This window comes from Sorex fumeus, unplaced genomic scaffold, assembly GCF_029834395.1.
Source record: "Sorex fumeus unplaced genomic scaffold, SorFum_2.1 ptg000061l, whole genome shotgun sequence".
In the NCBI taxonomy this organism is placed as follows: Eukaryota; Metazoa; Chordata; class Mammalia; order Eulipotyphla; family Soricidae; genus Sorex; species Sorex fumeus.
The window spans coordinates 31,598,922-31,617,503 of NW_026606118.1; the positions used below are offsets into that span (position 1 = coordinate 31,598,922).

Consider the following 18,582-nt stretch of genomic DNA (forward strand, 5'->3'; position numbering starts at 1 on the left):
TTAGATGATGTAGTTCATAGTCTTGTGAAGCTTCATATCTAGCAAAAAAAGATAGATTTAAATCAAATTCCTCCATGCAATAGTAATAAATGCTCTTAAAATGTGCAAAATGCTATATAGGGGGAGTTCTTAAGAAAATTTGAGTGATAAAATATTTTCTTCTAGCATGGGCAGAAATAAATTTTCTATGAATTAAGAGAGTAAAGGGAAGCTATGACCTGTCACATCAACAGAGGACAAGGAACAGAAATAAGGGTACCAAGAGAATATAAAGACAGTTGTGTTTGCTTATCCAGTTTTTTGTTTGTTTATTTGTTTTGTTTTGTTTTTTGTTTTAGGCTCAAAGTTGCCTCATGTAGTGCCAGGGATGGAGTCAAGGTTGACTATGTACAAAGAAAGTGCCTTGATCCCTATATATCTCTCTGATCCTGTCCGCTTATTCTCTTGGTGGTTTATGCCTTAAGAGTCCTTATGTTCAGCTACAGAAAGTAAAGTGAAATTGTTGGAATAGTTTTAACCATAAGAAAGTATCATAGAATTAGGTTTGTTTTCTGTCTAGTTAAGGCGATAGCAGACATTGTCATAATTTGGATTTCCAAGAAGTGCAGGGACACAGTGCTTGGGATCACTAACCCATTGCAAGAAAATATTCTCCAACTGAGGTCACTGGTCATGAAAAGATAAATGGGGAGCTGATGAGAAATGGCGCACAGATAAAATCTGCAACGCCTACAACCTTAACTCATCCTGGGAACAAATAAAATAAAAGTCTAATTATACTGCATTATTTTTCCTGGGAACAAGCTGATCTAAGTGATTCTGAACTCTGCTCCTCTCTGAATCACGAGGAGGTTAGGCTAAGCTTGGAGAGCTTCCATTTTCCAGCCGTATAAGCAGACACACAAAAGGTGCTTTAAAAATACCAGTGGAATGAATCCAGGTTTTTCCCATTGGCCACCTGATTCTTCCAAGAACATGGAAAATAGAGAAATAGCTACTGAGATTCAAAGGAAAGGTACCAGGGACAGGTTATTATGACCTAGCAGGAAAGGAAGAGCTGTGTGATTCAGCTTCTGTACACGCAAGCACAAATTCACTCTCTGGAGAGATGGCTAGAACCAAAATCTCTATTCCATGGCATCTTCATAAAATAGCTAAGGGCTGAGGTGAAGGAAGTCAAGAAAATTAGGGAAGGACAATGCCGGGAGCTACCATATAGACACATTCGACTCCCTGACTGTTGGCTCAGCTCTGCCACTGGCAAACTGAAAGACTTTCGCTAAATCATCCAGCCTTCATTTCCTCTCTTGTTAACGGCCTCATACTTGTTTCCAAAAGAATTACTTGAGTCAATGCTCTTAGTATTTCTCGACACATAAAGAGTGCTTCATAAATTCTAGGGTTTCTTTTTGTCACACACAGAGCTGGTCAGCACTTACTCCTTGCTCTGTGCTCAAGAGCCACTCCTGGCAGGGTTCCTGGGACCATCTGGGGTGCTGGGAATTTACAACCCAAGTCAATCACATACAAGGCAAATGTCTACCCACTGTACTATCACTTCAGCCACGTGATTTTAGATTTTATTCTTAATTGATTTCTTTATTTCCTTTAGGGGGGCGGACAGATGTGGAGAGGGGTACACATGACTACACAGGGCCTACTCCTGGCTTTACACTCAGGGATCACTCCTGGCAGGCTCAGGGGGGGGGGCATATAGGGTAATTGGGATTGAACCCAAGTGAGCTGCAAGCATGCAAGCAAAACACTCTACCCACTTTCCTGTTGTTCTGGTCCCCCTTCAAAAGATTTTCTAAAATGAACCTATTTTCTCTATCACATTTTACAGTAATAGGATTTACGTAATTTAGAACTGAAGGTCACATGTCATAACTGTAGGACTTTCTCTATATATTCTTTCACAACTCAGAAGAATTTTCCTTTTCTGGCCTTTGGATATTGTATCATAGCTACCGAGAGTATTCGATATGCCAGACACAGTAACAACAAAGTCTCCAATGGAGACGTTACTGGGCCCGCTCGAGCAAATCGACGATCAACGGGAGGGCCTTTACCTTTACCTTTATTGTATGACTACTGTACTGACACCTGCCTTGTAAGCCTCACCTCTCTGAAGAGTAAATACCTCCTCCTACCAGCAGGCAGCTTGCAACCTGAGAACAACTCAGGGTTGGGTCCAGGTGTAAGGCAACTCTGTACATGTAACAGAACTCATGTCTATGCTATAACATATCAAGATAACAAAAAGCTCACAGAGGTTCTCAGGCCTGACTTGTACCACTGGCCTTGAAAGAGAGCCAGTATATACCTCAAATTCAAAGTAAAACCAGGTAGAATCCAGAAAGATCGTTTATGCTTTGTTTAAGTTAGTAAGTGTCAAGAGTCTCTGGCTAACAGTTCTGCTGAAAAATTGACACACTTTTCCTTGTGGTATGTGTGCAGAAATTGTTCCTCTCTCTGCAAGATTAACCGATACCATCTGTGACTCTTCTGGGAGTTAGAATCTGCAGACTTCTTGCGGGGCCCCTCCTTTCAAAGGGGCAAGAATCCGAGCGCTACCCGCAGCTAAAGACCAAACACTGGGTCAGAGCTCTGCTTCCAGGGCCTTTAACCCCTTGCTTCCAAATCAGCATCTGAAGGCAAAAAACAATCCTCCTCGGAGACTTGGCCCTCCCACCGCCTGTGATAGGCTGCTTGGAATAGCAACAGCCTGTGTCACCGTAAAGGGCAAAGCCTTCGGAAATAGAAACAAAGTTGGTCACAAATCACATTGGCTTTGCCCGAAGTTTTTTCTTTTGCTTCTTTCCCACCCTTCTTGAGCATGCGACCATGGGGAAAAAGTGACCACTCGTGGCAGTAGGGGAAGTCGGGGTGGTGAGCAGCCGAGGGGACAGCTGTAACTTCTACGTGACCATGGTACCTGTTGAAAACACAGAGGGCCCTAGTCTGCTGAACCAGACGGGGACAGCCGCAGAGACTGATGGCAGCAAGAGCGCCCGCGGCAGCCGGCATTCGCCCTGGGCAAGAGGTAACGTGAGGCCGCTGGGGCTCAGGTCACCTGCTGGAAGCAAGCTGTACTTGTGTCTCACTCACGGGTGTGTGTGTGTGTGTGTGTGTGTGTGTGTGTGTGTGTGTGAGAGAGAGAGAGAGAGAGAGAGAGAAAGGCAGAGACAGAGACAGAGAGATAGAGACAGAGAGACAGAGACAGAGAATACACGGGAAATTGCAGAGTACAATTTCCTAGAGAAGGGGACATAATCTAGTGGGAAGAAATGTCCAGTTGTTGCAATGTGAAGCCTGAGGTCCCAAGCAGGATGAGTGCCACTGACAGTGTTGACATTACTATAGAAACCTCTTCCATTTGGTCCAGATGACGGGTTATATGGTCACATGTGTGTGTCATGATAGTCATCATCACACATGCTTGTGTCATGATAGTCTCAAATGGACCATCCATGACAACTGGATATTTTCCAATCAGCAATTAGATTACTAATTCCTAAAATGAGTGATTATGTAATCAATGACCACGGTTTATTTCTAAGCGTTTAACATCTGTTTGGAAGGGACTTGAGCATTATTTGGAGGCCCCAAAACGCCTGTTCCATCTTCAAATTGAGGTTGATGTCACACTTTTGCCTTTGGGAGGTGAAATTTGGATGCTTTAATTCATTCCCTTTTCTGTGTGTATGTTTCTGTTTGGTTTGGAGGCCACACCTTCAGCCGTGGGGTTGGCGGTTGGCGGTCTGCTCCCTAGTTAAGTGCTGAGGGGTCACTCCCTGAGGCACTTAGGAGAACATGGGGTGACCAGGGATTTCATCTGAGTCTCCTGCATACAAATGAACTCCAGCCTTTTGAACAATTTCTCCAATCCCTCACTTCAGGTCTTTATTACTAAACCAAATGCCTTTTTTAAACATTCACATTTTCAGTTTCCACAAACACAGTGCACACCTTTGGCTTTCTCTTCCAGTTCATTTATTAGTGTGTTCTCCAAGGAATAGAAAGGAATGGTCATATGAAGTGAGATCAAATGCCAATAATTCTCTCTTGCCTCACCTCTGTACTTCCTCCAATCGAATAATACATTTCCAGGACATACACTGAAATTTCATGAACAAATATTGCAAACTCATCAACTTTTCCTCTTAGAATGGATCCATATGCTTACATCTGCTCTGTGGGTTTTTCAGATTGTGGAATTGAACCCGAGGCCACTGACGCTTGAAGTGACACTTTCTTAGAATTAATAAGCTGTCACACTTTCTCATTCTGCTCCCTGATCAGTCTTCTGCCTTCCCCAGTCTAATCAAGGATGAAAATCTGGGTCATCTTGCAAGATGACCAGTGCTCTATTCAGCAGAGCTGCCCCTTTCTGCATGTGTCTGCTGTGGCTTATAAGTCTATAACCAGAACAGGGAAATTGGGACCAAAAGCAAGCAATCCAAAAGTTCTCAGCCAATTCCTGAAACATTGAGCTGTGAAGGAAGCTGAGGTGGAGATACTACGAAGGTGCTAAGCAATCTGTGATACAGTCACAAAGAAAGTAAAGGAAAACTGTCCTGAAAGGGACAGTTTCCATTGGATAATTATTTAACTTTGCTAGAGTTTTGACAGTTCGGTGGACTTTTTCACTGGATGAGAGTGCAGAAATTCACAACTGACACAAAGGGGCCATGAGTCCGTGTACTTGGGAAGGTTGAATATGTGCACCAACTTCAATTAAAAGTTCAAGTTTTTGTTTTTTTTTTTATAAAGAAATAATACGAGGCTGGAGAGATAGTACAGCAAGTTGTTGCTTGCCTTGCATGTGGCTGCAGGGTTTGATCTTCAGCATTTCATATGGTTCCCTGAGTACTATCATAAGTAATTCCTGAGTGCAGAGCAAAGGAGTTACCCTTGAGCATGAGTATGCCCCCCTACCCCCTGATAAAATAATAGAAATGATAAAATTATTGAATCATAAATTGTCTTTTAAGTTTAAATGAAGCTTTAGCATGTAGAAGAGAAAGTCTGAACATTTCCCTGAAATCTTAGCTCAATACAGCTTATATATATATATGTGTGTGTGTGTGTGTGTGTGTGTGTGTGATTGTGTATGTGTATGTATGAATTATACTAAGTTGAAAAAATATCTAGTAAGAGGAACATAACAGATCATAATGAGATGAATTAAGCCTTTTATTATGACTTTTGTAAATTTTCCTAAATTGCCTTGAACTTCTCTGATCTCCAAAGGAGATATATCTTTCTACTGAAGGCATAGTGCGAACTTACTGTGGAGTGTAGATGAATTCCTTGACCTCTTCTGTTAGAATTACATTTTAGTCCCTTTTATGAAAATTCTGAGATTTAATGAAATAAGATTTGCCAAATTCTCCTCCCGACTTATTTATATTACTGACCTCAACAGTTTGATCCTGGTAACTCAGAGTAGCTAAAATATACTTAATAATTAGCTCAGCACTCTTACATTTGAAGGTATCAAATATTCTGTGTTCCTATAATGCAAAAATTAAAACAAAGAAAAAATTAGAACACAAAGATTCTCTGCAGTCCAGGACAAGGTGATTAAATCTTTAATATGATGGGAAAGAAAAATAAACAAAAGAAAGAACTTAAGATCTGTGATTGGCACCCCTCGTGCTATTGTGTGCAGTGAAGACTGTTGGCAGCTCACCCTCAGCCACCGCTCTCAAACTGGCAAGAATACTTTGTTCCAATGACTAGAAAAGAATGAACTACAATTCATTTTCTAGAAAATATGACAAGAAATATGACGATAATTTTTTCAGTCTTTATAGATATTTGTAATTGACCCTCTCAGGAGATGGTTGAATTTTATTTAGAACCCTGTTTCCTAGAACAGTAACAGGTGAATGAGACCAGTTGTAGTTACTGGTTTTGGCATATCGAATACACAACGGATAGCTTGCCAGGCTCTTCCATGCGGGCGGAATACTCTCGGTAGCTTGCCAGTCTTTCCGAGAGAGATAGAGGCTTTTGGGGCGACCTCTAAACACCCTTGTAGGTGTTGCCATATTTGAACCCTATCAAATATGGTACGACAATTCCGGAAGATGGGTATTTAGTGTCTTAAGATGTGTCTTATGATGTGTCCGGAAAGCGTCCTGGAGTGTGGCGACGGCTGGGTAGTGGAGGTAGTGTCATTGGGCTACACTAGTACGCGACAGGGACAAATGGAGACGTTACTGGCGCCCGCTCGAGCAAATAGATGACTAACGGGAAGTTAAGTGATTAAGTGATTCCTAGAACAGAGAGCTAGCACTATGGTTAAGGTGCTTGCCTTGCATATGATCTACCTGGGGTTGATCCATGGCACCTCATATGGTCTCCCAAGCCTGATCAGAAGTGACCCCTGAGCACATAAGCAGGAATAAGCCCCAAGGACCGCCAAATATGGGTCCACATTCCTAATAAATAAATAAATAAATAAATCAGTACTAGTACCTAGAGCCAACAATAGATACAAGTGGATGACAGTTGCACACTGCTCGAGCATCTCACAGCAGGGAAACAAGCAAGAGGTCTGAGATGTGAGTTGGCCCAACTTTCTCTGTGGCTGGTACGAAACTGACCCCTGCAGCTTTGTCCCCAAGCTTTTCTGATTTAATCATTCAAATCAAAGTTCAGATACCAAGAATCTTACTTAGTATGAGAGGGCAGGTTTTCCAGTATCACAGATCCCAGTGCTGAATGTCCTGGAATGTCCCAGGCTACTAAGGAGTGGACTTATTGACTCAGTTGAAAAGCTGTTGGTCCCAGAAGACCCTTCTGAGTCATGCTGCTAGTCTAGAGGTGACACTCACAGCAATAAAAAGAAATCAAATTGTGAGACTTTTTAATGACTGTAAGGCTTAACAAAGAAAAAGTTTCCTCATGATCTCAGAAAGAGGAATGGCATGTAGTCTTACCAAAAGCTACATGCGGTCTTTGCTTGATGCAGTGAAACTTTGTTCCCCTTTAAGACCATAGCACCTAGAGAGGGAGAATTTGCCATTTGTCTTTTGGGTACCAGTGGGTGCTGATGGTACTGATGGTAGCCCATGGTGATAAAATATAAAACAACAACAACAATCCAGGAGTCAGACTGAGGTTAGCTGTAGATGATGATGTGCCTAAACTGGTTTTACAACCAGTGTGGGTTCTGAAAGAAGGTGCCACAGGCACAGCATTAAATCTCTTAAACATCACCTTTTTCGGGGGAGAGTGCTAGGAGGAGTTGAGGGAGTTAAACTGCCAGAAAGAGGTCCGGTGATAGCTCATAGCACCCTCATGGAACCCCCCCTCAGAGTATTTTCTGTGTAACTGCATGCTGGGAGTAGAGGGGTGCTTTTTTGCAGTCATAATCTTCCTCTGGGCTGAAGCAATAGCACAGCAGATAGGATGTTTGCCTTGCATGCAGCTGATCTGGGTTCAATTCCTCTGCCCCTCTTGGAGAGCCCAGCAAGCTACCGAGAGTATCTCGCCCGCACAGCAAAGCCTGGCAAGCTCCCTGTGATGTATTTGATATGCCAAAAACAGTAACAACAAGTCTCACAATTTGTTGTGAGACGTTACTGGTGCCCGCTCGAACAAAATGATGAACAACGGAAGAACGGTGCTACAGTGCTAATCTTCCTCTAGGTGTTAGAAATAATTGAAAAATAACAATGATTAATGCAACCTGGAGTCATTAGAGGTTACCCAAAAGGTCATGTGTTTGTCAAAAGCGAATCAATCCCCTTCAAAATGCAATTTTTAATGACCTTAGATGTGTGAGATTTTATTTTCATTCAAACCTTGTTCTCAAATCTGGTTTTATAATTAATGTTTCTCAAGAGTAGGAAACCAAGTAAGAAACTATTTAGCCTTGGGGTTAAAAAAATTCTCCAAACTCCAAGGGCCCTCCATTAGCACTTAATTAGCCAGGCTGTCTAATTGTTGAAGCAGCTATTTACCCTATCCAGGTTGTATGTGCAAGAGCTAGTTTTATGAGATGCTTCACTTGCGTGAGTTGGGTTCCCTAGGTCAAATATTTTCCTTTGGGACAGTCTTCCACAAGAGGATGAAACTGACTACAACACAGCAATGCAATGGAAACCGTGTGATAGAGCACCAAGTTAAGGGAATGAAAGGTTCCATTGAGCTTCTTCCCAAGGGGTCATTTGACCAAACACCAAATAAAGATAATTACTTAACCCTATTTGTATCCAGAAGAACTTAATCTCAGTTAAGAGTGCAGAACTCCAAATTGCCTCCTTCCCTCACACTTGTTACAACATTTAGTTAATCATATTGTTTTTCTCTTAAATAATGCATTTCATATTTTTTCCTGGTTTGTTTGTTTGATATCATTTTTATTTCTTTATCACAGAAGACTCATTTATGCATTTTCTAAATATACCCCAGTGATACACTGTTTTTTCCATACAATTTAAGTAGAAATAAAAATAAAATAAAAATTATTGGTTACATAATTCGAATTTTAGAAATTTTTGTTCTTTCCAAACAATGATTCAATTTATACATATCTGCCAAATTGCCAAGGGAGAAAAATTCAGTTCTCGGGTTAATTTGTAAGAATTTTTTCCCCTTAAGTAAGTGAAGACTAAGTTTGAACTCTTAAATGCTGTTTACCTTGGAAATAATTTTTCTCAGAAACACACATGACAGGCCTGCCTGGCATTGTTGGACTCTAGGCCTGTTAGCTTTGTGAATTTATTTTTCCCATAACCTTTTGAACATACCTGTTTGCATATTTTATGGAAGTTGAAATTGAATGCTATATGCCATCTCTGTTTAGAAATCAGTCTGAAATGTGTGTCCATCTCAGATGTGCAAGACCTTTTAAAGTTAAGTGGCAGGGGTTGTAATAAGAATTAATTTATACCATACAGCATTAGCAGCCTCAAACTAATGAAATATTTCACGTTCCTTTTTGGGGGGGGGGGGGTAGGAGGGCACACCTGGCACTGCTAAGGGTTTACTCCTTGCTCTGTACTCAAGAATTACATAAAATGATTGGACTCATTTGTGATGTAAAAAAATAATATGAGACCAATATCCAAGGAGAATAGAAATAAGAACCAAGAGGATTGGTCCGTGGTTGGAAGCCTATCTCAAATGGTGAAGGAAAAGGCAGTTGGGACAGACAAGGGACCACCATTACAAAGATAGTTGGAAATGATCACTCTGGATAAGAACTGTGTGCTGAAAACAGGTAAAGAAACAAACATGATAACCTCTCAGTAGCTGTATTACAAACCATAATGCCCCAAAAGGGAGGGGGGTGCAGGAAAGAGACAGACAGACAGACAGACAGACCGACAGACAGATAGACATAGGAAGAAGGAAAGTGCCTACCATAGAGACAGACTGGGGGGAGGGTGGCGGGAGGGAAACAGGGGACATTGGTGGTGGGAAATGTCCACTGGTGGAGGTCTGGGTGTTGGAACACTGTATGACTGAAACCTGACCATGATCAGCTTTGTAACCCTATATCTCATGGTGACTCAATAATAAATAAATAAATATATATATTTTAAAGTGATAACCTCTGGTGGTGCTCAAGGGACCAATGGAATGCAAGAGATTGTACCTAGGCTGGCTACTTGCAATGCATGCACCTTAACCTCTGTATTATCTCTCCAGCCCCAAAACCAATTTTACTGAAGTGCTGGTATTTATTTTCTCTTTTGCTTTTGAGCCACACCCAGCAGTACTCAGGGTTTATTCCTGGCTCTGTGATAAGTGATCCTCCTGGTGGTCTGGGAGGACATATGATCAAGTGCCAGGATCAAGTCCAGGTCAGCTTCATGCAAGACAAGCACTCTACTTACTGTACTATTGCTCCAGCCCCTGAAATATTTCACTTTCCTTGGGAAACTAAACTGTAGAAATTCCAAGGCAAAGTCATCGGAAGAAATTTTTATGATGTAAAATCCATGTTTGTAAGTGCTGTCCAAAACAGAGAAATTAAAAGATGTATGAAAAGACATCATTGTTATTCTGGAAGCAGTACCACTTTGCTTCCTTTTCTATCAGTCAGAGAATATGTTCAAAGTTTTAATTCATTTTAGTAAGATTTACCTCACTGATGCAGACTTAAGGAATCTTGTTTGAACAGTTGTTGTGGGTCAAAAGCTTCTATTATTATTATTGTTCTAAAACAAACAGTGGTTTCACCAGCAAAGTGGGTTTATCAAGAGTGAAGGTAATTTGGAACCTGTGGTGTCTTGTTTGTTTTTGTTTTTGTTTTTGTTTTTGGTCACACCCAGCAATGCACGGGGGTTACTCCTGGCTCATGCACTCAGGAATTACTCCTAACAGTGCTTAGGGGAACCACATGGGATGCTGGGACTCGAACCCGGGTCAGCCACGTGCAAGGCAATCACCCTACCCGCTGTGCTATCGCTCCAGCCTCAACCTGTGGTATCTTAATGAAACATGTGCATACTTCTCCAGAACACAGAAAGAAACATTCTTAAATAGATTTTAGAGGGATTTTTTATAATGGAGAGTCCAACTGAGGAAACAGAGGTTTGAAATATAGTGGCTTTTCATTGATTGAGCTCTTGCAGTGCAATAATGCATTACTATCCAGGGCAGAAAATGTATCGCTTCCATTCCTAGATTGCTGGCATGTACCTTCTGGATGGAATCTGTAATTCACCCTGCAATTGGGTGCATGAGAACCTTCCTAATCTTTCTAATTAATGAGTTCAGTTAATGAGATTTCTGTATTCTAATTTCCACACTATCATGCCTTAACAACAACCCAGTAGATATCACCTAGGTTCAGTTAGGAAAACTGACATTAAGAGAGCAACTGCTAACATGTTCCCAGTGCTTCTTGTGCCAAGCCCTACTTCTGTATCCTTTATTCTCACAACTTTATAGGGCAATTTTATAGATCTTTCTCTTAGGCATGAGGATGTAGGAAGAGAAAGGTAGGAAATATGTCAAAGTCTACATGATCTCTAATCAGACACTCTGACTCCAGACTGCACTTTCATTAAGCCCGTAGGCCTCCTGGAGAGAGGAAGTGACTGACTGCTGCTAGCACTGATAATAGATGGGAGCACAGAAATTTCAATCTAGCAAAATTTTATCTAATTCAGGTTTCCTCCCATTTGACCAGGAATACCAGAAAATGTTGATTTCTACTGCTCATTCTGTGAACTGATCTGTGGATTTGGGTACTTGTTACAGAGTACAATAAGTACTCCATCACTCTGTTTCTTGCCTTCTGCTTTACCTAGTACCTTAATTTTCAATGAATCTTATTTTCTTTTCTATAAGATTCTAAGTCCATGTAAAACATATATATTCTTGCATCTATCAAAAATTCTGAACATATTACATTTGTTTGGAAAGTAGCATTTCACTTAGAAGAGGTCACAACTATGCTTTCTTTCTCTTTGTTTGCCTCAGGACTAACTTGCCTATGTTACATATAACACCATCATGTGCCAGCAAATCCATATGTTATCTAGGAAATGTCTCAACAGCGGGCTCACAAATGTCACCCTGGCTGATGACTCTGTCCATTAAGATAAACCGGTCTCCCATCTGTGCTCAAGCCAAAGCTTGCACAAAAAAGAAATGTGCTTAACTGTTAAATCAATAAATGATAAAGTATCCAGTGCAATGCTCTATATTTCACTTAAAAAGAGATACCTAACTTATTAGAAAGACAAGAATCTAAATAACTAGAAGATAGTCATTTAGAAAATTTAGAGTTCCTACTAGGATTCATAATGCTAGTTTCTACTAGGATTCAAACATAATGCTAGAACCAGTGGTGAACAAAATACAACCATACAATGCAGGTGCTTATTGATATACTGAATGACAAGAGACCAGGAAACCGAAGTTGAAGGAGACAGATAGATGTGTAAGGCTCTGGAGGTGGCTCAGCAAGTTTTTATAAATCCACTGGAGTGGCAGTATAAGTAAAGCAAGTGAAAATCATCTAACTGCGATCAATAAGTTTATATAGAACATTTTAAGTCAAGAAAATAGCTCACCTACAAATCTGAAGAGGAGAGCAACACATTCAGGGATCCAAGGAACTGCAAATATGTTTGCATGACAAGAACACAGCATTGAAAGTGGAGGGAAGATGGCAAAGGTATCTGAAGATGTAAGCAAAAAGAGTGACTTGAAGCCATTGCGGCTAAGAACCACAAGAGGAAGAAGACTTAGGAAAAAAGCTGTATCAGTTTCTGAGATGGTAGAAAGAGCCTTCAACACTTTAAACTGTGTATCTGCAAAACCTTAGACTTTAAGAGGTCACCTTTACTTAATATTTCAAGAAGGACCATTCCAGAGAGATAGTACAGTGTAAGGTGCTTGTCTTGCATGACCCAGGTTTAATTCTAAGACCACATATGCTCTTTAGACTGCTCCCAGGAGTGATGCCTGAGTGCAGAGGTAGGACTAAGTCCTGAGCACTTCCAGGTGTGGCCTCCAAACTGAAAATAAATAAATAACAATCTTAAAATGTTGCTCCAGCACCTGTATGGTTAGCTGCCTTTTCAGGTCGGAATTTGGGGGCTCAACAGTCCACATCTTCCTATCTTGTCCTTTTATCACTTCTCTTTCTGTATTTCTTCAGATCCCATTTCCTAAATTTCAACTCTGGACTAACTAGGTAAGACAGTGGTAGCTCGTTTGGAATTTGAAATATGAAATGTGCTACAAAGGAGCAAAGTCTAAGCGGAATCATCCATACATTCTAGATGTGGTAGAGTTGACTGCAGTGCTTATGACAGGCAATGAATCACAGACTGAGTTAAGATAGCATGGGCATGATGTACCTCATTCATGATAGGGCAATCAGAAAGGGGGAACAAAATATTCCTTCTCAAGTCCAATGGATTCATGCCAGAAAAGCAACTTCTAGACTTGAGAAATGTGACTTGCAGTGTTGAACATCAACAGCTTGTCCTGTTTCTAACTGAACCCCGTGGCAGACAAAGAGGGTCAGTCACTAAAGATTCAATAACTGTTCCATCTCCTTTCTGATTTTCTGCCCTTCTTTCAGGTAAAAAATGACATAGATGCTCATTTTTTAGTCTCCCTTGTAGCAGAGTTAGACCATAGAACCTACAATTTCTGATCAATGAATGAGAGACATTAGGGTAAATCTTTGTAGGTAAGGAAAGTTTTCCCCAGGTCTCTTAGAGTTACCACTAGGTCATTAATCTAACTGACCATGAACAATTAGAGCATAAAAATATATTTCATGTAAGTTTTATTTTGCATGGGAGTTTTTAAAAAAATTTTTATCAGTGAAACACCATGAGGTACAGTTGTAGACGTAACAAATTTTTGTGCTTGGGTTTCAGTTATACAATGATTGAGTACCCATTCCTCTACCAGTGCCCATTCTCCACCTCCTGTGCTCCCAGTATTTCTCCCTCCCATGCCCCCATCCCCCATCCCCCATCCCTCCATCCCCCCATCCCCCCATCCCCCCATCCCACCCCACCCCTGTGGCAGGGCATTCCCTTTTGTTTTCTCTCTCCTTTTATGTGCTGTGGTTTGCAAAAGAGGCACTGGGTGGAAATCATGCTTGGTCTATAGTCTACTTTAGGTCTATAGATCTACCATCCTGGGAGGATCCTCCCAACACCCTTTATTTGGTGCTCCCTTCTCTATCTGAGCTGCCTTTTCCCCTAGCATGTGCAGCTGGCCACCAAGCCATGGAGTGAACCTCCTGGTACTTATCTTGGCTATTTTTGGGTGTTAGTCTCCTATTTTTTTTTTTTACTTTATATACCCCAGATTTGCTCGAGTGGGCCCAGTAACGTCTCCATTGGAGACTTTGTTGTTACTGTGTCTGGCATATCGAATACGTCACGGAGAGCTTGCCAGGCTCTGCCGTGCGGGCGAGATACTCTCGGTAGCTTGCCGGGCTCTCCGAGAGGGGCGGAGGAATCGAACTCAGGTCGGCCATGTTGGCTGCGTGCAAGGCAAACGCCCTACCGCTGTGCTATAGCTCCACCCCAGATAAATGCAATCTTTCTATATCTGACCCTCTCTTTCTGACTTGCACAGGAGTTTTTATAAGGAAATGAACACTTAAAGAACATTTACTGAAGTATTTCCGTGGTAGGTTGGAAAGAAATATGTGAGATGAAGGAGTTTGAGTTATGTGTGGTAAACACATAATGAGTGACTTAATAGAACCTGTTTGGCTCCTTCTGGAACTCCCGTGTCTTCGGGGACAAGGAAACCAGTACACTTCTTCCTCAGGAAGGGCAGGTTGATGACCTACGAAAAGTTCAGGTGATCTTGCTTTTGCTGTTTTCTTTTTCTTTTCTCTGTTTTTTTGGTGAAACAAACTTTTTTTAATTTAGGAAATATAAAAGAGCAGAGAGAAATAAAAAAAAACCCTCAAAAAGTAAAAGAAAGGAATTCCACACCCTATGTTGAGATGTGGGCAGCCCCAAGTAGAGTGCAGAGTAAGGAGGCAGAGCTGCATATACGGACTGCAAGGACAGCTGCTTCCATGGTTTCCTCCAACTCCTTCCCAACTTTAGCCTAAAATAACCACTACATCAATGGGCCATAGTCTGGTGCAGTGATTCCTCGGTACCCTCATCTTGCAGGGGGCTTCTGGAAAGTTCCCTCCTTGAGAAAAGAAAAAGAGCAACTGAGGACAGGCATTGGTCCTAAGCCTCCTACTATTAACAAGCTTGGAATCTGGCTGTGAGACAATCTTATGCCCCAGACGGTGGCTGCCACCTCGCACATATGGAGGTGAGCAGAAGACAAAAGTCAATTTCCTGAGGAGGCAAGAACAGAAGCGTGCATGGAGTGTGAGTCCTTGGAGACACTATACTCATTTGTTTTTCTTGTGAATTTAACAGTTAATGCCATGATGTTTCAGGTCTTGTTTTTTGATTTGGATTCTTACAGCCCAGAATTTCAAAGCCGATGGGGAAGCTGGGTAAAGAGAAATCTGGTCCGTGACCAGTGTATTGAAGACGCAAAGGTGGGGGGAGTGGGGAGAACACAAAGTCAGAGGGTGCATTTTAAGGTTTCTTTTACAGAAGAAAAAAGTGTTGGAAAGCATCTGATTTCTGTTCTCTGTCAGTTTTACAAACAGGACTCTGAAAAAATAGATGTAAGATACTGCCGATAAGATTAAACAGGGCTGACTTTAAGTTAATTGAGAAGAGAGATAATAAATACACCTCTTAGGACATGTAAAGAAGCTGTCTGGGGTCCAGGAATGTGTTGCAGTCAAGAATACCTGCCTTGCATAGTTGAGGTTCTAAGTTTGACACCCCATCCCCCATTCCCCCCCATCTTACTCCTGCCCAAGATCACGGAGTATGAATATCTGTGAATCTCAGCACCACTAGTACATCCTGGCACAAGCCCTAGCCTCACTCACCACTAGCACAAAACAATAAAACAAGCTGAGGAGACTAGAGTGGCCAAAGCAAAATTGCTATCTGACATCTGTGATGTAGAGGATAAATAAAAGACGATCTTTCAGAACATCCAGTAAAAGGATAAGAAAATGGAGGTAAGAGAGAACATGGATATATGTATAACCAAGGTATAATTATTCCTGAACAAAGAGGAAAATGACCAAATACGAGAACAAATCTGCTATTACTTATTTATTTATTTTACTGAATCACTGTGAGATAAACCTTTACAAAGCCGTTCATGATTAGATGTCAGTCATACAGTATTCCAACATCCACCTCTCCACCAGTATATATTTCTCAGTACCAGTGTCCCCAATTTCCCTCTCATCACACACCACCAGCCTGTCTCTATGGCAGGCACTGTCCTTCTCTTTATGTCTCTCTGTCTCTGTCATGTCTCTCTCTCTCTTTCTCTCTGTGTTTGTCTGTCTGTCTGTCTCCTCTCTCTTTCTCTCTCTCTCGCTCTCCTTTTAGGTATTGTGGTTTGCAATACAGATACTGAAAGGTTGTCATGTCTATCCCTTTACCTACTAACACATTTTTTCTGAGTAGAATAGGTAGGAAAAAAATGTTGGAGAAACATCAGTAAGACTTATCTTAGTGAAAGTTTTCTATTGAGAGAGAGAGAGAGAGAAGAGAGGAAGGGACTAGGAAGAAAAGAAAAGGAAAAATGAGGCCAGGGAGATAACTCCAAGGACTGGAGTTCATGCTTCACATGCCAGAGATCTTATTTCCCTAGTCCCTGGAGCACCACAGAGTGTGGTCCCCAAACAAAACAAAAGAATGAAACAGTATTGTGATCCAGCAGGAAAGGAGATTTAGGGCAGAATGTGGGAGATTCTCACGTGCACATGAGCCATGTGCTTCTACCTCTCTAGTCCGCTAGTGAAATCTGGTTAAGATTCATTTCAGGAGCATGTCTGTGAAAGGATTACTGCCTCCAACCTGGGATTAAAAATGTTTGAAAAAGGAAGCAAAGTGTCCATCTTTTTATCTCAGAAAGGTCAAACAGTAGTGGTTACTAGGAAGGCCTACTTTTCTGTGAGTTTGAGTTTCACTATAGTAAAGCACTGAATTGGGGTTCCTGGGTAAAGGGGTTAGAGATCAGATAAAGGCCGCGGCCCCATATTTACCACTACAGATGGTCAGTCCAAGAGGGGAATAGAGAGCCTTTATTGAATCTAATTTATTTATTTTTGCTTTTTGAATCACACTCTGCCATGCTCTGGAGTTACTCCTGGTTCTGCACTCAGGAATTACTCCTGGCGGTGCTCAGGGGACCATATGGGATGCTCGGAATCGAACCTGGATCAGCCGCGTGCAAGCAAACACCCTACCCGCTGTGCTATTGCTCCAGCCCACCATAGAGTGCCTTTAACAGGGTGGACACTCATGGCCTAAAGCACAACATGCGCTACAGGGATTGTGCAAAGGAGCTTTCAGTTAAGTTAGTGCACTAAACTAACTTAATTTCACATCTAGTAGCCTGCATGAGTTCAGACTTAGCTTCAAGCCTCATGTGACTCACCTTCCTAAACCCCGGACTGATATTTCCTGCCCTCTGTGCTCCCAATCTAAGGCATAATCAAATGTAACTGGATACTCTAAGACCATAAAGACAAAAGTAAAGAGAGTAGAGAGATTGATGTGAACCAAAGGCAAGGAATCAGGAAAGGTCTTGTAGGGGGAGATATTAGAGGTGGATCTTCAAAGCTGATCCAGTTTCTCTAAGCTGTAAAGGAAAGGGCAGGGCACACAGTGACGGAAATAGCATAATAAGAAGCACAAGTCTGGGAAAGAGTTGGACACTTTCCAGAAACAGCAAGAGGTCGGGTAGCCTGTAGAATTGCTGCCTGGTGACCACTGTGGAATCTAAATACTCAGTCCTTGGAAAGGCAACTATTAAACATGGAGTATGAATGACTGCAGGACAATTACATGCTGGGATGACATGGAATAAAGTATGAATATGCTTTATTATGTATTAGTTACCTAACAATCAAATACTAAGCTCTGCAACAGGGTTATATTAACTAGCTAATCATAGTGCTGAAAGCTTTCTAGCAATTCCTAGAACAAGCTGTTTAAATGCAAAGTGTTCATTTGTAAACATGAAGCCTTATATCTCAATGTCTCAGACTACTACATGGTAACCTTAGCAAATTGACAAATATGTGGAGGAGAGGAATAAGGATCAGTATTTGGGGTTGGGCATCTGCCGTCATTTATTCATGTGTTCATTCAGGGAGCAAGCAATTATTGAGTACTTACCATGTACTGAAGACTAGAGGTAAGAATATAGATAGAGCCTCAATATTCACAGGTTTTTTCATCCTTGAATTCTACCAGCCTCAGACAGAAAATGAAAAATACCCACAGCAGATTCAGGCCTGCAATGATGGAGTCTGTTACCAATCTTTCCAGGTTTTTTTCTCTTGTCGTTATTCCCTAAAGAGTGCAGGCTAATAACAAAGTAATTATGCATTTACATTGCATAATCATTACTTAATTATTAATAAGTAGTTTAGGTTTCCTATTTAATAATTAATCAAAATACTTTTACATTTACATTGAGTAAGAATTTTAAGTAAACTAGAAATGACTTAAGACCTTCAGGAGGCTGTGCAAAGTTTACATGCAAATACTATACCTTTTTTTATTTGGAGGTTAAACATTCAGATATTGGTATTTCTGAGTATTTTAATATCATTGACTCACTCCTGCACCCTCAGACACAGAGAACATAAATGGCTGTATTAAGCCAGATTTTTGTACTCTAGAACTTTCCATCCAATAGGGGATGGCAAAAAGGTAAATAATCAGTGCCTTTATATGTACCAGGAACTCTAAAGACACATTCTGTGTTTGAGAGGGTTGAGAAGGGCAGATCTGACACCACAGGGTGGTTTTCACAGAGTAGGAGCCCCTGAGATGATTCTGGAAAGATGAGCCAAGATTTCAGAGCTGCAGGAAGAAGGGCAGAACAGCAGTGCCGAGCTTTCTCCAGAGAAAAATGAAGTCTAGGGCGGCCGCACGGGAGCCTTGTGGAAAGCGGGTTTGAGCCGGGCTCGGGGGAGCGGCGGGGACCTCATGGGAAGGGGGGCTTTGT

At 41.4% G+C, this 18,582-nt stretch overlaps 1 protein-coding gene across 1 annotated transcript in view; it reads left to right on the top strand.

The window, feature by feature from the left end:
* The first annotated feature begins 2,781 nt into the window (after positions 1 to 2,781).
* The window catches only part of SLC2A12 (solute carrier family 2 member 12), a 66,238-nt gene continuing 50,437 nt past the window's right edge, over positions 2,782 to 18,582 (top strand). Inside the window, exon 1 of the mRNA XM_056125922.1 lies at positions 2,782 to 3,046. Coding sequence (XP_055981897.1) covers positions 2,932 to 3,046 — 115 coding nt within the window. The 5' untranslated portion in view covers positions 2,782 to 2,931. The remainder of the gene's footprint in view (positions 3,047 to 18,582) is intronic.